Below are 26624 nucleotides of genomic sequence, written 5' to 3'. Positions count from 1 at the left end.
GGGGTAGAGGTCAGCAAGGCTTGGTCGCCGCGCCGTAATCCTCCGAGTAGACGTAGACTATGGCTCTGAAAGACTGGGCTCTCGGGCACCTCCGCCCGCTTGCCTCATCCCTGAACAACTTCTGTTGATTTAAACAAGTAATCAGAAAAAGGTGTGAGACGTTTTCCCCTGTTTTCCTGGAGCCAGGCATGGACAAGACTTCGTACCCACTCTTTAAAACTCTGCGAAGTGGGACGCCCCAGCTCAACGCTGAGCGTTGGAGAGAAGCTCTTCGAAAGTTTTCCGCCGTGGAGCGCGCAGGCGTGCTGGGGGCGGGACGGGGCGGGCAAGCTGGGCAATGCTGCGGCGGCGGTGCGGGGGTTTGTGGCGCGCGGCGCTGACGCGACCCGGCGGCCTCAGCTTGTTGGCGGGACAATGCGGGGCTTCGGGCGCCTCAGGTCCCCAACCGGGTGCGGGCGAGCTGCGGGGCGAGCCGGACAGATACGGGGGCGTCTCGGTGCGGCTCGGCGCGCTGGAGAGCCTGGACGCCGCCACCTTCCAGAGGCGCCTACAGGGCAAGTGCGCCGGGGCCGGGGCTGCGGGTCCCCGAGCCTCTGGAGGAAACCCCCGCGTCCCCGGTCCAGAGGGAAGGGACCGGGGCACGCGTGGCGCCGGCCCGCTTTCTTCGTTTGATTCCCAAGCCTTTGGGCTCTCCGGCTGCTGCGTAAAGTGGTGGCCTTTGGAGTGAGCAGCCCCGGTTTCTGTCCACTTTCTAATGCGTGACCAGAGGAAAGTTCTGTGACAACACTGCCTCTGCACTCACCAGTCCAGCGTGCAGTGCACAGCACGGTGTCTGCCCCGTACTTAGCCCATGACAGCGCTTGTTCACTGTCACTTTCGGAGCTTCCCATCTGTTGGGCAGATCTGCCTCGGCTCCGTGCGGATGTGGAGGAGTGCGTGGGAGGGAGTGAGCATTCAGTGGTGCGCAGAAGGGGCCGGGAGTTTCTGTGCAAGAAGTAAAGTTTGCTTCTTCTTCCGGAGCAGTCCAGTTTTCAGTAGAAAAACTGCGCTGGCTTAACCATGAGTCCAGTAAAAAAGAAGGTTGGAAAAGGGATCCTTCGCTTTTGAAGTGGTTGATTTAGTGTTTTTCAAAACCTGTTTTTTTTCAAACTGCGCCAGGAACCACTAATGAGAGACTGAAGGCATAGGGAGGAAATTTGGCTCTGTAATACCTATCTAAAGAGAACCTTTCACACAAGGAAAAACTTCAAATCTTTATGCTATTGAGCATTTTTGTAAGCAAGCACCTGTAAGTGTAACAGAGCTAGCTAGTTCACCTTTATCACCAAACCACCACTTAGCTCTTCATGTCATTTTGTCTCCTGTTTGTGAACAAGTGCCAAGAAGCTCCTTTTGACTCCCGCAGTATTAGCAGTAGGAAAATCAAACTAGTTCATCGTCCAGTGTGTGTACACATATGTATGTGGGTACAGAACAGTGTTTACTGTACACACGTGAACTTACTAACCAGTGGCCAACAAATGATCAAAGTATTACCCTAGAAGGCGTGTTGGATTTGGAGGTGCACATGCAAGGTTTCTGTCTCAGGTTCTACCATGAAGCAGATAGCCACTGAAAATACCTCTTAGGTTGCTTCTGTGAAAAATCCCAGTGCTAATTACTCAGTAAATCCGACCAAAGATAATTTTCAGATGGACCATTCCTATAATCCACCTAATGGAGAAAATGAGGCAGGATTGCAAATCTGAGGTCAGTGTGGACAAGACCTTTCTCAAAAGGATTGAGGATGTAGCTTAGTGGCCTAGCATGTGTGGTGCCTGGGTTCTAATTCCTAAAATCATATTTAATAAAAGATACCATGAAATTTGTCAGCCCAGAAGTACCATTTTAAAGTATTTTAGTAAGTTATGTTTACACTTTTAAAATGCTAGACACTAAGAACCATGCAAGTTTGTTTTCATCTAATTCTAACCTAAGGAGGCAGATTGTATTACTGGTATTATTTCAATTTTAATGACAATGATACCGAGGCACAAAGAACAGGTTCCTTCCTCATTCTATATTTGATTTTACTTGAGTATGCTTCCTTTAAATGCTACTGCTAGTTCTGTTGTAATAGAGTCAAAACTAACTAGTAGTGCCTTTAAAGAGAAACAGATAATCTGAAAAAAGGCCTGATAGGAAGTCTCTCTGTTTAGGTAAATGAATTGTGTGTTGACAGTGGTTCAACACACGCCACGCGTGTATACACATGAAAGCTAGTGTTTTTTAGTGTTCCTGTTTTGTTGTGGACAATTCAAAGGTTAAATAGTCAGATAATAATGTTAGCACAGCATATAACATTTAGCATCAGTGGTGAAATGGCCTTGTTTCTAGTCTTTACAATGTCAGGACTCACCAGGCATCTAAACTTAGGCAGGCCTGTCATAAAAAGTATGACCTGTGCCCTACTTCATAATATCAAGCTAACTTGGAGAACTGCAAATGCATAGACCTTTAAATAGGATTTTAAAAAATAAGTAATGGGAGAGATGCCATTAGGTAATTTTGATGCACTCCAATAGATCATGCACACAGTTTCAGCTCACAAACAGCATGTGCACAGTCGTTAGGAAAGATTTTGTTAAAGAGGTGATGTATGTGCTGGACTTTCCCCCAGGTTTAATCTTAAGTAATAAAGTAAGAAAGAATTCAGAAATAAAAACATACTTGTGTTTTATGGTATTATTTATAATGAATTAGAAACAAGTAAGAGTAGATTAGTTAAGTAACATGGGACATTTACATGAGAAAAACTACAGGTATTACAAATTTCATATTCATTAAAAGAATGCATAAGATGTTATAAGAGATATGTAAACAGACATGATTGCAATTCCAAAATTCATGAGAAATTTTTATCTCATCAAGATATTAAAATATTGTTTTCTTGATTATATACTTTTCAAATTTTTCTAGATCTAGCATTTATTTAAAAATAAGCTTTTGATATATTTTTCTTTTCAACTTTTTCTAGATCTAGCATTTATTTAAAAATAAGCTTTTGATGTATTTTCTTTTCAGCTTTTTCTAGATCTAGTATTTATTTCAAAATATGCTTTTGAGCATCATGGAACTTATGATTCAAAAATAATTATGGCAGAACTTTTAAAAGAAGAACAAATATAAGTCCTTAGTAGTTATTGGTGAAGGTTAAAGCTAAGGATGATAAGTAGCATTGGCTGGGATGTATACAGTGGTACAGTGCTTACCTAGCATCTAAGAGGTCTTGGGTTTTAATCTCCAGTACAGGAAGGAGCGGGGGAGGGCAATAACATAGTGTTGTACTTTGTTTAAATCAAGTTATGTGTCCATTCTGCAACTAAATATTTGCCATGTATTGTCTGCTTAAGTCAGTTTATGTGTCTATTCTATAACTACTGGACGTTTTTTGTTACATATTGCCATTAGGTGGTATGGAAATAAAAGCCACAGTATTGATAGTCTCAAGGAATTAAGTAGAAAGTCATATCAGCAATGTGGTAATTATTGTAAGACATAATAATACCCACAATTGTGATGTGAACTGAACATTTTGGGGTCGTTTCCCCGCAGAGCTGACTAATGCAATAGCTTTCTGCAGGAGATAACACCCATTAGACAATCTTTACAGATTTTTTTCTCTTCTGCTTTTTAGCTGCGATACAGCAATGGCGGTCAGAAGGTAGAGTAGCTGTATGGCTGCACATCCCCATCCTCCAAAGCCGATTTATTGCTCCTGCAGCTTCTCTTGGCTTCGGCTTTCACCATGCAGAATCAGACTCATCAACTCTAACTCTGTGGCTGGGAGAAGGGCCCAGCAGATTACCAGGATATGCTACGCATCAAGTAGGAGTTGCAGGTTAGTTTCAAGATCATGGGAAAAGGAATTAATTTTTTAGATGTTCACCCAATTTTTCAATTCTTACAGCTGAAGAGAGAGTTTATTCATTAATGATTTGATTCATTGATGGCCTTCCTTTGGATCATTTCATACTGCTTTTAAATAGATGAAGTTTGCCTTACTAGTCAGCAGGGGGCAGCACAGGGAACACGAAGAGTTTAAATTTCCAAAAGGTATGTTTGAACGTGTTCCACACACATATTTGAACTTCATTACTGAAATAGTGGCACTGAATTTGGATCACGAAATAAATTTGTTTTAGGAAAGCATATGACAGCCTAAGTAAACAAAACAATCAGTATCCAAAGGTGAATGATATTTAAGAATAGCAGACTGGTACTGTGAATTCACATGCCATAGTAAACTAGGAGTGTATTCACAGAGATTGAGAGCAAGGTAAGTTTTTAAAGACTAAAAGGAGGACTACAGAAGATATTTTGCAACAGTAATCTGGATGACAATTGCTAATAATAAAAGGGGCATCAGACCAAGGTCAAACAGTTACTCAGCAAATCATCTTACAGTGATTCTTTTTGTATATTGTGCTGTCCTCTCCATAAGTTTGTGGTTTGGGCAGGTTTTTTGAGTTACTTACTGTCAGGCATTCATGCATGAGAACTCTTCCTTCATAAACTCTCATTTAATTTACTTTTTAAAAAAAAGAATGCCACAGCGCATTCCATTTTGAGTATGACAGCATCTATATGTATCAGTATTAAATACGTGAAACTACACAGTGAGAGATAACTTTTAGGTTGAATAAAATGCAAACCAATGTTTCAATGATTTGAATGTTACTTCCTAAAGATACATTAAATTATTGTGTCAAATAATTATTTAAAATGACATAACTGTAGTATAGAATTTTGAAGTTACTCAGCTTCAGTGACATAAGAAAGTTAAGAACACTTCTTTCAGATGAAGACAGGGGTTCTCAAACTGCAGTGCAAAGAATCACCTGGAGAACTTTTCAGAACAGAGAGCTACACCCAGTCCCAGAGTTTTTGATTCAGTCAAGTGAGCCTGAAAGTTTGTATTTCTTGCGATTTCCTGTAGCTGTTTCTGTTATTGCTGCTGATCTCATCACCACCCTTTGAGAACCAGGGTTAAGGAAATTCTTTTTTTTTTTTTTTTCTTTTTCCTTTTTATCGGTACCAGGGATCGAACTCCTGGCTCCCTGCTTACAAGGTAGGCGCTTATGCTGCTGAGCTAAATCCCCAGCCCCTTAAGGAAATTCTTAAATTTCCAGAAAAGAAAACCAAACAGCAATGACTCCTTATCACCTTAAGTTAATGAAAGCAATAATATAATTAGTAATTAATTTTATTTAATTAAATCAGTAATATAATTAGTAATTTTATATGCTTTCATATAATTTGCTAGGTTCTGAGATAGTTTGTACATCTGAAGTTGTTTAAAGGAGCTGTTCAGGCATGTCTAATAACGTGCTCTTTGTCTGTGGTCATACAACCCTGTAGCAAGTAGACATTCAGAAATTTTCCATTCAGGTCTACTTCAAAAGATACTGCTTGATAAATTTGGTGACAGCTTCACACTTCATAGGAAAGTCATACTGATCTGGTTATTATAGAATCAGTAATATACAGTACACATAAAGAAAATCTTATCAAAGGACCTGTTTATAACTATTATATAGTAGCTTATAGATAACAGTGATGGCGAACCTTTTAGAGCTTTCAATGATACTAACAGCCCACTCTGGCACGAGTGCCATAGGTTCACCACTGCTGGTGTAAAAGTACCTGAGGCCTTTAAGATGTGGAATGGGAGATGTGGAACTCGACCATTCTTGAAGGACAGCTAGGATTTGAGATGGTTTTGTTCTTTCTTTTTTTTTTTTTGATCTTTATCGTTTTTATCAGTACCAGGGATGGAACTCAACAACTGCCTACTTGCAAGGCAGGTACTTATGCCGCTGAGCTAAATCCCCAGCCCCTTTGAGATGGTTTTGGGGGGAGTAGGAGCATGGTAATGTAACAAATTGTCTTGCAAAGGTACAAAGGTTTTTAGGTTAAGAGAAAATAGTTAACTTTTGTTCTTGCAAACATCAGAGGTAGGTGTGGCTGAAGTGAGCCTCTGGCCTTCTTCTGTTTTACAGACCTAGCAAGCTCATGTCTCACAAGAACATTTTTGTCTACTGGCTCCTCTTTCTGCAGCGTGCTTCCAAAGCTTTGCTCATCTAGTTCTTAGAGCTGAGCTTTCTACCCAAATATCTTCTTCTCAGAAAAGCTTCTAAAATAGGGTTCTCCCACATGCCAGTCCCATCAGACTTTGTTCCTTTATGCATATTCATTTTTTTAACACTTAAAAGTCTGAATGTGTATCATGTATTTAATCTCCCACACAACAATAGTAACAATGAAGACAGGTATTTTATGTCTTGTTTGGCACCATATTCTCAGGCAGAAAAGAGTCTGGCCTGAAGCAGGCACCCACTACTTCATGAATGAATGGTTGTATCTTTAAGTAGAAATATCAGCCCTTTAAGAGGAGTGCCTTGGAATTCAGACGTGCGATTAAGCCTACTTTTTGCCCTGTAAGGTTCAGTGAACTCAGTCACTCATTATGATATTCGCAGAACTATTGTGATGAGTACCTGAGATAATGCACATACACCACTTAACACAGTGCCCTGCTAATTCTAGTAATACAATGGACTAGGGACTTCCAGATAATCCCAGATCTTGGGTTGATTTAGTTTTTATATTGTGACCAGCAGAGGTCGCTCAAATTATGTTTCTTGGGATCACATGTGAATTCATTAGGGAAAAGTTCAGTTTGGACAATCACAAATTACTAAAACTTAAGGGTGCATTTTCCTTGCATTCTCTCCCTTAGAAAGTGCAATTAGGGTCCAGGGATTTAGCTCAGCAGTGTAAACATCTGCCTGACAAGCATGAGATCTTGAGTTTGATCCCTGGTACAAAAAAAAAAAAAAAAAAAGTGCAATTATAGTTTACATTTTAATATAGAATTCATCCCTACTGTTATTTATAATTTACTTAGTGGTTTTCCTTCTTGTTTTAAAAATGTGAGGTATTTTTATTTTGGCTTCATTTCAATTACTTTTCCTTGTGTTACAAATTTCTAATCCTTCTACATATCATCTCTACATATTACCAACCTTCTGATGTTCTTTATAACTTATCTTTGTCCCCTGTCCACATACATACCAGAATGTGTGACCCATAAAGATAAGGAATTTTGGTAACCACTATACTCTAGCACCTATAAAAGTACCTGACATGTCGTAGTGTCACTAAAGAAAATACTAGAAAAAGATTAATTTATGTACTATGAAAAATGGAAAACTTAGAAAAGAAACCTATGTGAATGATTATTCTATATGTTAGCATATGTTAGAACTATCTTTGGTACTGTAAAAGTTGCTAAAAAAAATATGGACAAGTAAGCAATCACTTCATTACTAGCAAGATTTGTAAGTTTTCATGGATGCAGTGGTACTTTAGCTAGGTCTTCAAGCATACTAGGATTTTAATAACCATAGATTAGCATGGAAGAAGTCAAAGCTAAATGAAATTAATACTTCTCCATTACCTTTTATTTTTCCCCCAAAAGGAGCTGTATTTGATGAAAGTACCAGAAAAATATTGGTTGTACAAGATCGACATAAAGTAAGTTGCCTCTGTTAACATAATTGCTTCCTAACTGTTCGCTAGAGACAAAGAAATTTTGATATGCTTAAGAAACTGTCAAAAAATAAAATTAGATGATTTTGTTATTTAAATAAGTCAAAAAGTAACTTATACAGGCCTTGAAAATGTCAAAGTGACAGGTTTGCTTACTAAACTTTATGGCCACATCATACTTATAACTACATGGGAAGACAATTGTGTCTCTAACACATTACTAAGACACTGTTCATTCATTCAGCGTTCATCAGGATGCTGCCTCGTGCCAGGTGCTGAGAGTACGAAGATTAGGAAGGCATATCCCTGGCTGGTTTGGATAAAGTCATAAAACAGATGGTACAAGTCACTTTGCTTTAAGAATTCTCAGAGAAGGTGGCATTTAAAACAGTGCAGAAAACATGAGTAGATGCTTCCCAGCGAGGAAAGGAGAGAGGACAGAGGAGAGAGAGAGAAGAGGAGACAAAGAGCAGGGGGAGAGGGTAGGGACAGAAAGAAAGGAGGGGAAGGGAGCGATGGAGAGAGACGGGGAGACGGAGCAAGAGAGGGACATGAGAGGAAGGGGAGGGGAGAGTGAGAAGAGACAGGAAAGAAACCAGATGGGGGAAGAAAAGAGGGAGATGAGAAGAGGAAAGAGGAAGCTGGGAGAGTGTGTGCAGAGAGGGAGGGGAAGGGGATTGAGGGAAGAGTTGAGACAGAAGGGAGAGAAGAGAGAAAGGAGAAGCAGGAGAGAGAGAGAAACAGGAATGGAACAGAAATAGAGGAAGAAAGGAGCAGGGAGGAGAGGAAAGAGCCAGGAGAAGGAGAATGTGGGGAGAGGTCACGAAGGGATGGGACAGAGGAGAGGAAAGGAGAGAGATGGGGAAGAGAGGAGAGGACCAGACAGAACTGAGAACATTAGAATGGACTCTAAACGGCACACAGTGTAGAAAGGAGCTGTGTTCTCAGTGTGTGATACAGAGAGCCCTGTGTGTTACTGGCATTAAATTTCCTTCAGCTCAGGAACCAGCACTGAGATCAAGCAGCACCCATTCAGGCCCATGAAAGGCAAGAGGAAAAGAAACACTATGGAAAAGAGATGATTAAGTAAGAGTAATTATTACTTCTCAAAACCTAACTTGATTATTTTTATAGTTTTTAGATGATCCAAATAAAGAGTCAAGTCTACAAATAGGAAATAGAGAAGTCTATATTACTAATCCTGTTATTAATTTGTAATCTTGTATTTATAATCTTTTCGCTTTTGGGTCTCTCAAGTGGCTGATCTGGCAACTGATTCTTTTGTTAACAAATCTAATCCCTTTAATCAAGGATACTTAGATTCTGTGTAGGATTAATTCAAGTACTAAATGACTGAATTATAAATCAGAATGTGACTTTATGAGTTAACAGTACAGGAAAAGGATCTAGGCTTTCTACTGTTGTGAATGAAGTGGACAAGTGCAGTCAAATGTGGTAGATGCTGCCTCCACCCTGTAGAGACACAACTCTAAATGCTGCTGAGTGAAGGTGGCTGCGAGGTACAAATCACCCCTAAATTATCTTAGAGATCCACAGTCTATTTTACCCTGAAGATTAATGGGAATGTCTCTTATTCTCTGATACATAGATATCTTCCTAGCACATGTAGAGTACTGGACACCTGCTTCCTAATCCAGTCAGCATGCTGTCAGCAGTATAATAAGGTGATGCTAGTCCCTGGAATATAGTAACATCACAGCTACTAACATATAGAATAGAATGAGGTACATTCATTCACTAAATATTACTTATTTCCCTTTCATACTACACCCTATGCTCTGTGCTAAGTACTAGGTACGTATCAGTAAATAGTGTTTCTGCACTTTGAGTTTATAGTCAAATGTATGATATAAATGATTGGGTTTGCTATCCTTACACTAATTTCTATATGCCTAGCATGTAATGCATTTTGGTTCAATGGACTGACCAGTCTGAGAGACTGGATGACAGCTTCTGTGGTACTGATAATAGTGATAATGTTGTAGTCAGTGAAATTAACCTAAATACAAGTAGGGCTGAATTGCGGAAAGTCAGAGTAGTAACATTAAATACAATGAAAATTACAACCCAGCTTCTGGCATTTGGCAGGTGGGGGTAAGACAGAACAAGGTCACATAATGAAAAGAAAACCAAACAGAAGACAGTAGCAGGTCTGTGCTCTTGTTCAGGTTAGCTGAAAGGGATTAGTGGTCTTTCGGGGTGGCATGTTTCCAGAAAATCCTGGATACAATTTCACAAGCTATTCCCAAGGAAGGTCCTACATCTGACCCTCTGCTGAGGGAAGCAAATGTCTATGGGTTTAGAAAAACAGTGAGAAAAAGCATTCCCTTTCAACTGTCCTTGAAACTCTAAATAGAGTTTTCAGCACAAATTTTAAAAGGAATGATACACTATTAAGCTCCAGATTGCTTTAACAGAGAAAATAGCTTACATTCTCTTGGTAGTTCTGAAAAGTTGATTAGAAATGTGCCTTTTTGTTGATACTTAAATGCCTTTTTTTGGGCTAGGAATCCCTAATGGGAAAGAAAGAAGAGTGAGAGATGACATTACTGTTACATCACCAGGAGTCCACTGTGGTCCACTTACGCCTATCCACACATACACACACACACCAGATTTGTAATTAGCAAATGCATGAGAAAATCTGTCATCCTCTTCACCATTCTGAAATACAATGGAGCTACTCTAAACATTGTTTAAAAATCATGTAGTTTAGAAAGTGATCAGAATACTTTACCTTTTGTAGTATGTAAAACATACATTTAAGGAATTAGATGAGCTTACTAACTCCCAGGGAGAGGTATACCTGTGAGTAGCCCCCAATAAAGCAATGGGACACTAAAACATTTTAGAAAAATACTCCTTTTAGAGGAGAGTGGAAAATTCCCCTTTAAGATTAAGTGGAAAAAGGATCATGGAATTTTACACTTGACACATAGAGAGATTTGGTCTTCTTTTATAGAAAAGAACAGAGATGAAAAACAAAATCAAAAAAGCTAACTTTTCAAAACCTGACCTCAGTAATCTTTTCCCCATGAAATAATATACTGGAAAGACAAAGTAATAATAAATCACTAAATAATAATGTTAGGTGAGGAATTCACAGACCATAGGTAGATACAAAGATTTCAACACTACATTAGGGTTTAGTCCAAATTCACAAACCCTGCAGGAAAATAAATGTAAGATATAGATTCCGATTGAATTCATGTTGAATATTCCAGTTAGGTCTGAGGAAAAGATCAAAAGGTACCAAAAAAGCATGCAGTAAAAGATTGTGACAAATAGCAAATCCACTTGGTTGTTTTGGCTTTTTGTTTGGTTTTTTTGTACCAGGAGTTGAACTCGCACCCTGTACTTGCCAGGCAGGTGCTTGTGCTACTGAGCTAAATCTCTGGCCCAGTGAAATTTCTTAGAAGATAAAATCAAATTGCTTGGGGACTGGGGATTTAGCTCAGCGGTATATGTGCCTGCCTTGCAAGCGTGCAGTCGTGAGTTGGATCCCTGGTACTGATTTAAAAAAAATATATCAGATTGCTTAGATTTTAACCTTGAGTTTATCACACACTGTGTTTGTGACCTTGAATTGTTATGCCTTCAGGTTTTATCGCCTTTAAAATGGGAACAGTAGTAGATTCTCATAAGATTACTGTGTTTATGCATAGTTCTTACAAAAACATTTATCAGAATGTCTACTATATAGTAACCATTCAATATATTATTTAATATTTAGTATCATTATGTTAACCATTACTCGGAATCTTTTTTCAAAGTAAAAAAACTGGTAAGATGTGCTTATCTCACTATTGATCATAGGAAGACTATTAATCAGGTTTTTCAAACAACATAATTTAGGGCTCTCTACCTATTGCTTAGAGTTAGATTTTTGGGGGACAGAAGGAAGCTATAGAAATAAGCTTTATAAATCTAATTGGGTCACAAAATGCACAAACTATTTGCCAGCATAAATGCATGCCTAATTTTTCTATATCAAGGCCCTAATTTATGAAATAAAAATATATGTGAACTGTTTTTCATCCCTGTATCTAGCATCTCCCCCTTCTAATGAATCTTGGAGTCTCCAGATAAAGTTTCCAGTCAGGCAGGGATTTTAAAACTCTACTTTTATTATTTTTAGGAAGCATTCATCTGTTTCATTGTATCATTTTTGTGTTACAAATAATATTTATGATGCTGGTGTCCAGTATCCTGTCAGACAAAAGCCCAGAGTTTTTGAAGAAAAAAAGCTCCTGGAAATTTTTTCAAAATGAAACTCAAAAATGGCAATGGATAGGTAATTATGAAATAGATTTTGACATTAATAAAGCATATACACTTTATAAATTTACTGTCAAGCTTAAACCAGACACAGAAGGGTGGAAAGCCTGAATTCTATACCCACATAATCAACAGTCTGTGAAAATTCTGGGAACCATGCCACTGGCCTCCAAGCTAGCATAGCTGAGAAGCGACACATTCTTTTAAGAAGCACTCATCCAGGAAATGAGTGGGTCCCAAAGCTCACAGTAAAAGTTCTACAACTTGTTTCATGGATGAAGAGTATAAAATGTCTGGCTAAAGGTACAAATTCCCTGGAGTATATTATAATGTCTCAGTTATTCTTGAGTTTTTAACATGGAGATGGAGAGATATAACAAAACTCTAAAAGGAAAAATAGACATATAGGTCATAAAAATATTGTTATAGTTATCTTTAAGCAGTTTGTTTCTATGCATCTATTACAAAGATTGGCTATTCCTACCTGACCCTCTCCCCACCAAAAGAAAAAAAGAAAAAGACATGAAAACACAAAACTAATCAATTTTATTCATACTACCCATGAAAAGCAGTTTTTTACATAAGATTTTTAACACATAAAACAGAAATCTCAAAGAGTAATATGTGAATAGAAACACAATATAGCAAAATAGACATGAAAATTAAGAATAGCATACTCAGTGATTACATTTATTTCATACTTTCTACACATACACATATATAGCAGCATCTGTTAAGACTCTTACTTGTTCATAGTTTACTAGCAGAAAACTTTTTTTTAAGTTACACAAATGCAGTAGATATTTCCCTTCAAAGTTTCCTTAGTACAAATTTTATCACATTGACTAAATAAAGCCGCCTCTGTTCCCTGAAAAAAAGGTAGGAAAAGCTTTAATGTCACCACTTCCCTTGGAAAAAGGAAGGAGGAATTATGGAAGCTGGAAAAAATTTTATACAATTACCAAAAAGTAAATTCTCAATGACACTAACCAACTATAGGTGGATTTTGTGAAATCTATGCATGTGTATTAGTAAATAAATGTTTTTTATATAAACTTTGATTTTACACTGCAGTTAAAAAATATGTGGAAGCTTCCAGGAGGACTATCAGAGCCTGGAGAAGACATTGGTATGTATCTTATGTATTTTTAGTGAGCTTGATAACATAAAGAAAAACCATGTATTTACTTTCTTCCTTTATAGCTAAAAATAAGAATTTAAATTCTCTAATTGTTTCAAACCAAGTAAGAAAGTTTCAGAAAGAAACTGTGGGCTAATAACAATTACCAGCTAAATATCTATTGTTCCAATTTGTTCCATTAGTATAAATAATACAACTAGTAAAGCAATACTTATTCTTCTGTTTCTTTTTAGATTAATTCATATGAAAAGGAGCAGCTCTGGATATTCACTAGTTAGGTTATTTTGAATATGACTAAAATTATTGATGGAATAGAACTATGAGAAAACAAATTCTTGATCATTCCATCACAAAAGGACAAATATTAAGTAAACTCTGAAATCAGTAAAGTCAAAATAATAGGGATGTTATATGTTCTTCATGAAGTTTTTATCCATTTATTTTTGTATAGTTAGAAAACTAAAGCTTAGTAATATGTCATGTAAGAAAGTTTCAAGTGAAAATTAACCCATGAAACAGTTCACTAAACTCCATATTAAGACACATAGATAGCAAATAAGCTAAGAATTCTATTAAGAAACAGAAGAATTGGAACTGTCCGTATCTATTGTTTAAACTATTGGATCAAACTCAATATAACCCTAATAAGTAATTCATTTTATTTCTAAAGGTCCTTTATTTCTAAAGGATCTTTTCCTTAATATGTATGTCCTCTATTTTCTCTAATCAAAAACTTTATAGTGATATCCTAAATTTACTTTCATTCAAAAGTGTCTTTTCTTGATCAAATTTTCAATCCCCTACACATGTCATATAAGCAACCTAATAATCCATTAGTACATCGGAAATATTAAGATATGTCTATACAAGTTTTGGTTTTAAATACTTACTGGCCTTCTACTCAGACTCTCAAGTATTCTGTTGACATAAGTATTTTGTGAAAATGCAGGTATTGAAAGAGGCCATTTATTTTCCAAGGCTAATTTATCCTAATTATCTCACATTAAAGTGTATGTGATTATCACATCAACTCACCTATCTAGACCATATATACAAGGAATGATTGAAATATAATGAATTTTTAAAATTTATGATACAGTACACATTGCTATTTACCCCTCTCAAAAGATTCCTTCTTTCTCCAAACACACTTATAATTCTTGCCATCTTCAGAAGAAGTTCTAGAGTTGTCTTTTGAGTTCCTGTATAAAGTATGATCAAAAATACAGTGACTACTATTACAAGTCTTCTAATGGAAAGACAAATCCCCTACAAATTTAAGGTGTGTTCTCACCCACTTTATTCACTCATTCTAACACCTTGCAACTTTTGGCTGTTTCCCAAAGTCAAAATGACCATGAGAGGAAAATATTTTGAAGGACTCAGGGCACTGTCATAGCCCCAACAGCACAATTTAGGACACTCACAAAAGAGTACCGCCAGAACTGCTCCAGATGGTGACAAGAAAGATGGATTGTGTTCAAAATGAATATTTTGAGGTTGTTAATGGCGATGTGTTTTCTGCTATAATAAATGTTTTAATAATTTAAACATTCATGGTACTTTTTGATCACAGAGCATAAACCTCAGCCATATGTAATCAAGAAAAAATCAGTAATTCACTTTACTGCCTATATGTAGTATAAATTAAAAGCTTTGTTTCAACACTGAAAAAATCCTGAAGAAGCTAGAAATGATAACTGATAGCAAAGGTCTAAAAAAAGACTATGTCTACAAAGTGAGCATTCAGGTTTTACAAAAATACAAAAAAATACTTTCCTAGTGTTAAAGCCAAATCATCCAAAAATTAAACTATTTTCTTTAAATCATATTTTAGGAAAGTAACTAACATAAGTATCTATGAATACTGCCAAGAAAAACAAACATTTATACTGGCTCTTAGTTGGATTTAATAATCCCCATTAAATAAACACTAATGAACTTGAAAAACTTGTTTGGAATCTTTAGTTCTCTGATAGTATAGGTAAATGAAACATAATTTTAAAGTGTGTTTTAAAAAAATAGGGTCATATACATAATAGAACTCAGTCTTCAAGGCTTGAGTGTAAAGGTCTGTACAGTTAAAATAGACAAACTGCCTTCCTAAAAAACTTGTTATCCCTGACAAAGACAGTAGCCAAAGGACTGTGAAGCAGCCGGGTCCGATCAGAGCTTATCAGTGCACTAGTCATTGGGAAACACCCACAGTCTGCAATATTTTTCCTATTTTATGTCAGTCTAATTTTATTAAATATTATAAAAATAGAAATAACTATAAATTCCATTTCATTCCTGTTGAACAAAATATGACACATTTAAGTATATCTCAACCAGTAAAAATTTAAAACTTCATTTTTCCTATGTTCTTACATCTATCAATGTTATTTCAGTTTAGCTTGTAGTATATTAAAATAATTTTAAAGGCACAATAGAAAAAATTGCTTTATCTTGATTAAAAAAAAAATTTAAATGCACATTGAAATCCTTCAGGAAGAGATTTCCACTTAGAAGTGGAAGGTGTCTCCCATATCCCAGACACAAAAGCACTTTGCCGTCCAGTTTTCGGTCTGGCCAGTGATGTGCTAAGTCAGGGTACACTCATCAGAACTGTCCAGGCACCACTGAATTTCAGTCAACTACAATGCTGACTGCTAAGCAGGACAGACTGACTCACTAGCCCCATCCTGTGCTTAAGACATGTGAACAGCTTCTACTCATCAACTTTATAAATGCCCAACTTGGTGGCTGTTGGTTTTGGCCTTTTGAGATAAGGTCTTATTATGTAGACCCAGCTGACCCTGAACTTGCCATCATCTTGCTTTCCACCTCCTGAGTGCTGGGTTTACAGGCGTGCACCACTGTATCTGTCGATATACCCAATTTTTGATTAGTGGTACTAAGAGCTAGGCATAGCCCTTGTAGTTATTTTTCAGAGCATTTAAATAAATATACATATTTGAGTAAGAATCTATGGACCATAAAGACTAATGCCAATCCTTAATACTAAATTTAATAATATATGTATTACAGATTAAAATTATTTTTCTCTTTAAACTAAGTTTCTCTTAAACTGGCCTGTTATGCTTTCAGTTTTATCCCCACCTCTCTCTCTTCTGGATGCTGATGACCAGTTCTAGGCTCACACAGGCCAGGCCAGGCCAGGCAAGTTCTCTGTTACTGAGCTACACCCCCGCCCTCGCCCCAGTGCTTTCAGTTTTAAAATGTAATTTCTAGCCACATTTAACCTATAAGCAATATCAATTATACAGAAAATGAGTATATAATCGAAAAGTAATAGATAAATATCTTACTTTTAGGACACATTATTTCCCTATGAATCTTTGTAGAGCTGTTTCTGAGAAACAAACACAAGGGCATACCCTGGGGCTGGTAAGACAATGTATAGTCAGAGAACTTGCAGTTGAGACATTTTTTGGACTTCCTCTTCTTTGCCTATTTTTTGCCAGTAGGATTACTGCAAAGGCAAAAATCATTTACTAGCTTGACAAACAGGGGAGGCACTAAAAGATATTTGAACAACAACGTATGGCAGTCATGGAGCTTCCCAGAAAAATAGTCAAGGAAGGCAGTGTTTCAAAGGGATTTGCATCAAGCTTTGGGAGATCATAATAGGCCATCACAGCAGTAAATAAAATCCATTTTAGTGTTTCTGGGTGTTTAGAAAAAGCAAACACAAATATATTTATGGTATTAAAAAATCCTGCCATAAATTTGCATTTAATTGAGAAATCAACCTTATGAAATGTGAAAACCATTATTGTATTATAAAATTCTGTATATTTCTAGTTTTTTGAAAACTTCTCATGAAATGACTTGCATTTTGGTACTGAAGGAATAAATTCAAATTCTTTAGAATCTTAAACAATAGCACTGCTGAAAATTACTACTGTGAGATTTCACTGACTAAAGGAGCATAATTAAATGGTTGTAAACTAGTGGTTTCATCACTAAAGGAGTATAATTAAATGGTTGTAAAAGAATCTGGTAGATGACCAGCAGACTTGACATGCCACCTCTGATCACCAGGAGAGGTTAAGTACAGTTTACAGTTCTACAGACCCTTAGAAGAGTAGACCACTTTTTCTCAATCTTGATATATACAAATTTAGGGAGTTTTGGTGTATGATTAGGAACAGGATAACAATAAAGTAATATATCCAAATATTATCTATACTTTGCAACTTATTTTCACTTTTGTAACCTACATTTTTACCTTTTGAGAAATAGAGCACAGAAGTATTAAAAAGATGTGAGTCTCCAAATTATACAAGTAGATAAGCCTCCAAATAGCAGTTGAAATATCCAGTATTTCAAAACAGTCTTAAATGGATAGCAGTAATAAAATATTTTGATATTTCAGGATGTCCAAAGGGCAAAGAGTTTGAGCTGAACATAAACACTTGAAAGTTTTGCTTTTGAACTTTTAAGATGTTAACTGAAAATGTTTGGTGATAAGGTCTGTCAAACTGGGACCTTATGATCTGTATATTTCTCTCTTATTTAGGAGACACAGCAGTCCGAGAAGTTTTTGAAGAGACTGGTATAAAATCAGAATTCAGGTCCCTCCTGAGTATTCGACAACAGCACACCAATCCAGGAGCTTTTGGGAAGTCAGATATGTATATCATCTGCCGCCTTAAGCCACATTCATTCACAATAGATTTTTGCCAGCACGAATGCTTAAGATGTGAGTGGATGGATCTCAATGACCTGATCAGGACTGAAAATACAACTCCCATCACTAGCAGAGTGGCCAGGCTGCTGCTGTATGGATACAGAGAAGGATTTGACAAGATTGACCTCACCATGGAAGAACTTCCAGCAGTTTATACAGGCCTGTTCTATAAACTCTATCACAAGGAACTGCCAGAGAATTATAAAATTATGACAGGAATGGATTAAGTTCACATTTACATGTTTTTTTAAAAATTTGAAGTAAACTCTACATGTAGATTAATATATACTATAAGACATTGACATTTGGCATTGATTAAATATCTGATGCTGATTTTCTAATCATGATTTTCCATGATGAAAAGTTGTTTGTAAATATGTCCACTTTAAAATCCTCTTTTGAAATAAAGCACATATGTGAAAAAGATAATAGCCCTAGTATAGGTAATCTTCAGTGGGAACAACAGATGTTATATAAAAGGGATAGGTCTACATTTCCAAGAATTTTTGTTGTTTTTCTTTACTGAGGCAATGGTTAAATATCTTACTATTAGATAAAAAGATATTTGATCTATTATCCAAACTAAGCTATATACATTTCTTTTTTTCTTATTAACAATTTTCTAAAATACAATTCTTCTTTCATGTGAAATGAGATCAAACGCTGCCATTAAAATCAGCTCTTCGCAGACATTGGAAGAAAAAGTATGGCTTTCTGCCCTGGTCCTGTTTTGGACCCAAGTTTATATTGTCCAGTTCGTTTCAGTGCCACATACCAACTGGAGTATTTCCTTGACCGGTAAGTGTTGTAGTTATTAGATTCCAGTCGTTCAAAAAAGAAACATTCATCTGTAACACATTTCTGAAAAACAAAGAAACATCACTTAGTATTGTTATATTTTTCATATTGAATATGTAGTATGGTGTATTTTGCCCAACCAGTAGTGTTCTTGGGTCCAGGAGGATACGTGAATAATCCTCAAAAGACCAAAATGTATCATAGACTAGCATGTGCCACAGGTCACCTCTGCAGAAGGATGTAAGCCAAACACAGGATGTCTCTTCAGTAGGATGAGTCTAGGGACCATTCTCCAGGGCCCACAGTAAGTAGTGAGGTACAGGCAGTGAAATACATCTATGATATAAGAACCATGCTAGTTCAGACTTGGGAATACCCACAAACAAAACTTTGAGGTCTCCACAATGAGGAACACACTCAAGAACACGAAGCACACTTGACTTAAGAGAAGCCCAAAGCTATGGCTTCCAGTAGGTATATATGGTTCATCCCCTCCCAGTCCTCAGGGAGGTTACCAGTCAGTGGTCATTTTTACTTTTACATTTTTTATATGTTTCCAGTGGAGCAATCTAGAATGTTAAACATAATTTATAAAGAGAAGGAGGAGATTTGTTAATGCTCTACTCAGAGAAACAATTTCTTAAATAATTTTTTTTAGTGGTTAAAGTTGTAAGGCATAAAACATAATTTGTTGTAAGGAAAATAATTCATATTATATAATGTCAAAACTATATCAGAACATTATATATGATTAGTAATCTCCAAATATTAATAGACAACAAGCAGTAGGTGTAATATCAGTTTCTGGCAGTCTCTTCCTTGTAGGAGTGGACTCCGCCTTTTATTTCAACTATATAAGAAAAAAATAGTTAGAGTTCAAATAGTTGGGCCTGATAATAGTATTCCAAGTATGGGATCTAATGTGCTTTTTTTTAAGACAAATGTTCAAAAATCAATTTCACAGGGTAGCACTAATGATACTGATCTGGGGGAAGGAAGAATCAGCTATTCAGCTTAAAAATACCATTTATGATTATATACTTACCAAATAAATGATAAATACCATATATACATTTTTAGACATTTATATTTATATACATAAATATATTAATATCAGATTTCATCTTATTTGTACATATTCATATACAAGAAACCAGGTTTTAGAAAACTCACATTTTAAAAAGACTTAAAGCTATTCCCAATTTTTTGGGATAAGGCAAACTGGCATGAACAACATGTTTCTCATGAACAACATGAGAAAAACATAATAAGCACAACAAAGTTAGTTGGATTAACAACAAAAATTAAAAGTATAAGACTGAGAAATATCTAAAAGTGAGTAACATGTTTCTGCCATCTAAATTAGGAGAATGATACTAGATCCTATAATGTTACTAGAGAAAGTAATTTTACTGAATACTTAATTGGCTTTACTATTCTGCTATTCATCATTTTTTTGTTTGTTTGTTTTGTTTTTTGGTACCGGGGATGGAACTCTTGAACTGTGCGCTTGCAAGGCAGGCGCTTATGCCGCTGAGCTATATCCATATCTCCGGCTGTTAGTTGTATTTTTAAAAATTGAAATACTTATGAAATCATTGCTTATCATGCAAACTATTACTAATAAAAGTGTCCTTCTGATACAAATAACAGCCTTACAGAGAAGCATACATTGCCCAAGGACCCAGATTAAGTGAAACACTTAAACCAAGGGTAATGTAGGTAATACTAAGTCTGGTACTTTTTGTCTACTTTTGGTAAAATTTATTTTGCTTTGCTCTGATTTGAGTGTGTTCTCAGGTTCATGTGTTCAAACTTAAGACCTCAGTATGATGACGTTTAGAGATACTGGTCTTTTAAGAAACAGACCCAATAGGGAGACTATTAGGTTATTTGGAGCATCAATCTCAGAAGAGATCAACTTAGTTCTCCAAGGACGCTGGTTAGTTCTGGACTGTGTGGACTGTTACAAAGGGCAAGACTAAGACAGGGCCCTTCCTTCCCAGTCTGCGGCTTTCTGTCCTACAGCAGGTGATCTCTCCCTTGCACACTTGATCCCACCATGATTCCATCTGCATGAAGGGATGTGCATAGGGGGCTGTCACCAAAGGCCAAATGGATGGAGCTAGCAATCTTGGGCTATCAGGCCCTAAAACTGTGAGCCAGTAAAGCACTCAGCCTCGTTGTTTCACTGTAACAATGGAAAATGGACTAATACACTCTTCTTGTATGAACTGAAGTCAATCTGTGTTACTGTGACCTTTCCAGTGTCAACGCTTAACTATCTTCACTTTTTCCTATTACTGGTTTAAAAATAGAGGGGAAGTGAAAACCAAAAGTAAAACTGTAGTATCCTAAGAAAAACATAAAAGGTCATCATCGAAATTCATCGAAATTCACCAGAGAGGTAAACTTACTTCTCAAGCACATTCTCACTTTTTAGTGTACTGTCAGATTCCTGATGCCCACTTTGCTCACTGGCACTCTCTGCAATGCCAAGCGTAATGGGATGCCAATAATGCTTGCATTTGCAGCTATATATTAATATTTCAAAGAAAAAAAGTAACCCTGCCTAGGGACATCCTGAACCCACAAACTTTATACAAGTTACATGTACTTTTGAAAAACACAGTGAAAGGAAAACATGTACCTGTGTTAAATGTTCAGCCCTTCTGTACTTACCAGTCTACATTTTTAAAAATGTGTAACAATTCTCAATTCTTTCCCCTGTAAGTTTACAATCTTAGTGACTATTGAACTCAGTATTTCTCTTATGTTGGTAAAATATAATTTTATGAGCCCTTATGAACGTATATATGGAGCTGTTTTCCTATTCTCAATATGTGCTCATCATTATTTCAAACTTAAAGGAAGAAGGGGTCCTCAGAGGAACAACATCATAGAAGAAGTGGTAAGTGGCCTCTACCAGTTTATAAACACTCACCTCTGGTATCAAAGCCTTCTAGGAAATGCTTATCTCACGTTAACTGGTTTTATGTACATAGTTTCATTTAAAGTCACAACAATCTTAATATAATTTTCATATATTCATAGTCATTAATGAGTGAGAAATTTAAACCCCAGTTCCCTTAGTAAATGCTTTTATAGACAACCTTTACCCACCTAACACCTTTTCATCAATTTAATTTCTCAATTCAATTTCCCTTAGAGTTGATTTTAAAAATTTAAGAATAACTTGTGGTACATAAAGCCCAGAGTTCAAATAATCCATTTTTTTTCATTCAATGTATGTATTTTTTTCCCTCAAGGCAACTAAGACATATCAGTGAACAAAAGTAAGCAAAGATCTCTGCCTTTGTGCACTTGAATTCTAGCTGCAGGAAACAGAGTAAACAATAAGCACAACTGACCACATTATACTCTATCAAAATACCGGTGTCTTTGGGGAAAGTCAAGCTGAGTTTGGATAGAGGGATTGGGAGGGTGGAAACAGAGTTTAGGGAAGTGTTAAACATCATGATCACAGCAGGCTCCACTGAGAAAGTGACATTTAAACAAATGCTGTACTTGATAGACTTGAAGCGTTTAACCCCAGATATCAGAGAAGAGCCCTGCAGGCAGCAGGGACAGCAGGCAAAAGCCCTTGGCCAGGATCATATTTCCAGTGTGGGAGGGGGAGCTGTTAGGCCACGGTGAATGAAGTAGAGGACTAGAAGGACAAAGTAGTAACAAATGAGGTCAGAGTGCTAATGGGAGGGAAGAAGAAAGCAGATTCCCTAGAGATTTGTGGGCTAGTGTAAATATTGTAGCTCTGGCTGAGAATATGGAAAATCACCGTGGGCTTTTGAGCAGAAAAGTGATAGGATCTGACACTTTTCTAGGATTTCTCCAGCTTCAAGACCACAATGGGTCAGAAGCAGGTATGAGAAACCAGTGAAAGGTTTGCACAGCAATCCATGCAGTGAGGACAGAGGCTGGGATCCCACTCAGTGGTGGGACAGTGAGGAAAGAAGCTGTCAGTTTCTGGTCGTGTCTTGAACATAGCTTCTGAAGGGTTTCCTGACAGGCTGTATATGTACTGTGAGTGAAAGAGAGAAACTAACAAAGGCACTGAAGTTTAGGTGCCAGAACAACAGGCTTGCCATCAACTGCGATGAAGAAGAACGTGTGCAGACAGATTTTTATACAGAATGATCAGGAGTGTTTTGCACATGTTGAGATGAATATTACACATCCAAATGGAGATAAGCACTTACTATGAACCTGCCATGCAACGGACACTTCACTTAGTCTTTTTCACCCCTCCTGGCTAATGCTAACTACAGACTCAGAGGATGAGTCTAATTTATTTGAAACACTAGAAAGTACATATACAATGGTTCCAATGAACTTTTCTTAAGTCTAAACTATACAGAAACTAAAGAAGAATATGGATGTACCTGTATGCAATTGACCAATCAGTCATGTTGTGGCGATGGTACAGCATCTCAAGGTTTCCCCAGAGGCTAGCCACAGCTTAACCTGGGATCCTACAGAGGGGCCCAATAATTATCTATCAGTGTTGATATGATAATGATGCATGTTAAGATGGTGCTGGGAGTTTGACTCCTTGTACCAATAGGAAATAGGTAAGAATCTAAATTAATTTGAAAAAGTATAATGAACACATTAAATAGTTTGATTCAGTTTTTGCCTAATTTACTTCAAAAATTTTTTTAAAAGTGATGTGAGACATTTATACAATTGAAAACCAGATGTAAGAGATGGAGCAGGCTTCTCACTATAGGAGTCACAGAGTACAGCCAAGGAGAGAGAGCCATGGATGGGTACCAGTGTATCAGAAGTGAAGGCAGCAGTACAAACTAATTAGTATTTAGTAGAGATGCAGATAGTTAAGCACAGAAATATGTATAGACTTGTATATACTCAGATTATCATGCGTACATTTTGCTCTGTCAGTGACAGAGCTTAGAAACAAAGACACCTTCATAGCAACCTAGCACACCTAGCATCAAGATCATGGTTTCAAATTCCATTCCCCAATAGAAGGAACCAATGCTTCTTGGAGAAGTAACTCATTCTTAGGTTAAAATACAAATGTTAGCCTGGAGCATCCTGTGGGCCAAAAATTTATGACATGCCCAAAATAAACACATTGATAAGGGCATCTCAACACAAGCACAAGAAACTAAAAGGTTCCCAATGACCAAAACTAGAAATATTAGAGCAACAATAAAAACATTAGATTATAATCCAAAGTATAAAGTATGTATCTATGAATATATACTGATATAAATGAGTAAAAAGTAAATGGAGAGAAATAAAACAATTTCTCATACAAAATAAGCCACAGTATACCTCAAGGGGGTGGAGCAAGACTATAGTGCCACATCCCTTCAGTATGGGGTCTGCATGGCTATGTGATGACTTCCTACCAAAGATGACATCACGGAACAGGGAGGAAAGACATGAATTTACAGTAAAGAAAATACTGTCTCGACCAGCTGAGCAGAGTTAACTTCATTAGTAACAAATTACAAGGACAAGTCCCTCCCCTTTCTGATGGCTTGAAAATAGTGTTTTACTTGTGGGGTCTTCTTCCCAAACACTCTCAATCCCTGTCTACTCACCAGAAAAACACAGGCAAGCCCAAATGGAGAGTATCCTGAAAAAATACCTTACTTATACTCCTCAAATTGTCAAAATAATTTTAAAAAATGAAAGTCTAAGAAATTGTCACAGAGGAAACTAAGGGCCATGGTGAATAAATCTGGTGTTCTGGATGGAAGCATGAGGTAAAAACTAATCAAATATGAACACAGTATGAAATTTAAATAATAATAATGTAACAGTACTAGTTCATACTGACAAGAGAAACTGGTTGTGAAAGATAACACAGCTTTGCACTATCTTCACATTTCTATAAACTTGAAACTATACTAACACTAAAATGTATTTTAAAAATAAACTTACCCCGAATCACTATACATTGTATACATGTACTGAACTGTCACATTGTACTGACTAAATATTTAAATTATGTGTCAACTAAAAGAACATAAAGCTGACTGTAATACTGTAAATACAACAACAATTTCTCAGTGACTAGATAAAATAGCTATAGTATGAAAAATAAAAGCAGTTCATTTGTTTTTGTGCTCCACCACACCAAACACACACACTGCTTTGGTTCCACCAGAATGTAAATGCCACCTAAGAATTTCCATCTGTTATGTCTACTGCTTTATATATGCCTTGTACATAGTAAGTGATCAATAAATATTTGCTAAATTAATGAACAAATGAAATTATTTTAGATAGTTCATAATAAAAATACAACTCAATGACATTGCAAAATCTAAGATAGAGAAATGGGAACAGGAAAATCTAGTCCAGGACTTGAAACATAAATTGTGGTTTATCTTTATTGGCTATGTAGTCCCTGAGGAAACTACAGCCAGTGGCCCTTTCCAAGAGTTTGTCCTAACGTGACATCAGTGAGGTTTTCTGGTGGGTCAGGAAAGGGCTAGGAAACCTGGTTTTCAATTTTGCCTTTATTCCTGCTAACTAGTTTACGTCTTTGACCAACAAGTTCTTTAATTTCTCTGCCCCTCACTTTATTCATCTGTAAAATAAGAAGATGGATTAGATGATCCTTTAAGATTCCTCCCCAACCAAAAAAAAAACCAAACAAAGAATCTCTAAAAGCTTTTGTATACAGTAAAAGTAACAAGTAAGAAAGAACTAAAGTTTTCTTCCCCGCAGCCTTCCCCAGTAACCCTCCCTTGCACTGGCCTCACAATTTTGGTCCACTGCTAAGTTTTAGATTTGAACCTTATGGTCATTTCCCCAAGCTCTGTTTTCTGGGTTGTTTATTCTTTTACAGTACTTTGATTTTGCAATTTTGGCTTATGAGGGAGTTTGCTCAATAGTAATCCAAAAATGCTTTTGCTTACACCACTTCTGAGAATTAAAAACAGACATGATGTAAGTATCAGTGCTGAACATCTCAGAACTAAATAAAAAGCACAGTGGTGAAAAGCTCAAAGTAAATTTGGTCTTAATTTTGAAACATAAATCAGTGTGTAAAATTGTTAAGAACAGTTTCTAAAAGCAGCAATAAATCTTATTTGACATTAACCTTTGCACTTAATATTTTAACTCTTAAAAAATGATACACAATCCTTATCAATTACTGTTTCTGAGAAATTTGATCAGTATAGAATGTTAATTTGGATAATTGAGCCTCAAAATCTATTTTCCCTACTTACCCATTTTCCTACATAACTATATTGTAAAATTCATTTCACTGTTAAGGCTCTTCAAATAAGAAAGTTATCCTATAGGCAGAACATTTTACAGTAATTAAATATGTTCTCAGAGTTTGTTTCTTTGTCTGGTATTGGGGATTGAATCCAGACCTTCACAGCTGCTTTACCCCTGAGCTATATCTGTAGGCCCTCAGAGGTTATTCATAGTCTCACTATTGTGGATCCACACAAGTTACATTCTAATACATACTAAGATATCTAGTTCATAATCTGTAACATTATATAGAAAATAATGTACAACTTTTTTTGGTGGTGAGGGGGACCAGGAATTGACTTCATGACCTCACACTTGCAAGGCAGGCTCTTATGCCGCTGAGCTAAATCCCGAGCCCAATAATGTACAATTTTTAGTAGATTAAAACTAGCCAAATATTTTCATACAAATGCTAACAACTGAGCTTGTTTGGTGATTTAAACTTAAAGCTAAAATTAATTTCACTATATGCTATTTCTTTTTTAAAATATACAATTTTGTGAACACTGTAGTAAATCATGGATCCTAATATTTGTTCTGGGCTTCGGTTGCTCATAGCAACAAAATTTAATCCTGCCATGAAACAGAGTAACGAGTCTGTTATATATTAAAGAATCACTCAACTTCAATCTCCAAATATAGGCTTTGGCAGTTAAATATATATACTGTCTGAACTTTTGTATTTCCTCCCCTTGAAGGTAAAGACCCTTAAGAAGTGTTTTCAAATAGTGAGAAATCCTTAATCTGGCTGCATTCAGATCATTCACATGCAGGAAAAAAGGGGACACAACTTAGTCTTTTCTTATACTGTCAACTGGCAATAGTCAACCT

The 26624-nt window shown here is 36.6% G+C and overlaps 2 protein-coding genes across 11 annotated transcripts in view; one reads left to right on the top strand and one right to left on the bottom strand.

Annotated features, from left to right (window-relative positions):
- Positions 1-25: 25 nt before the first annotated feature.
- Positions 26-18158, top strand: Nudt6 (nudix hydrolase 6). 5 transcript variants are annotated; one of them, XM_013160197.3, is made up of 6 exons: positions 304-449; positions 3677-3880; positions 5081-5110; positions 7523-7578; positions 12967-13021; positions 17559-18158. In XM_013160197.3, the coding sequence occupies exons 1-6, from the start codon at positions 338-340 to the stop codon at positions 17954-17956; spliced, it is 855 nt and encodes a 284-aa protein (XP_013015651.1). In that variant the 5' UTR covers positions 304-337; the 3' UTR covers positions 17957-18158. The 5 variants fall into 5 exon arrangements, with proteins under 5 accessions (XP_063116813.1, XP_013015651.1, XP_003476825.3 ...); XM_013160196.3 differs by having other exon boundaries at positions 310-554; XM_013160198.3 differs by having other exon boundaries at positions 322-437.
- Positions 12416-26624, bottom strand: part of Fgf2 (fibroblast growth factor 2) — a 61575-nt gene continuing 47366 nt past the window's right edge. The window contains exons 3-5 of one of the 6 annotated variants that reach the window (XR_010051445.1): positions 16345-18590; positions 14150-14235; positions 12416-12760 (exon numbers count right to left, since the gene is read on the bottom strand). Coding sequence is in view for 2 of the 6 variants with exons in the window: in XM_063260744.1 (XP_063116814.1) it covers positions 12738-12760; positions 14150-14235; positions 18505-18590 (195 nt within the window). In the remaining 4 variants the exon portion in view is untranslated. Of the gene's footprint in view, positions 18591-26624 lie in introns of all 6 variants that reach the window. The other 5 variants (XM_063260744.1, XR_010051444.1, XR_010051443.1 and 2 more) reach the window with 5 other exon arrangements.

The sequence above is a fragment of the Cavia porcellus genome, unplaced genomic scaffold (genome assembly GCF_034190915.1).
Source record: "Cavia porcellus strain 051 isolate PalLab524CR breed Dunkin Hartley unplaced genomic scaffold, mCavPor4.1 scaffold_14, whole genome shotgun sequence".
Taxonomy (NCBI): domain Eukaryota; kingdom Metazoa; phylum Chordata; class Mammalia; order Rodentia; family Caviidae; genus Cavia; species Cavia porcellus.
The sequence above is the reverse complement of the archived record's forward strand: the minus strand, read 5'-3'. Positions and strand labels throughout refer to the sequence as shown.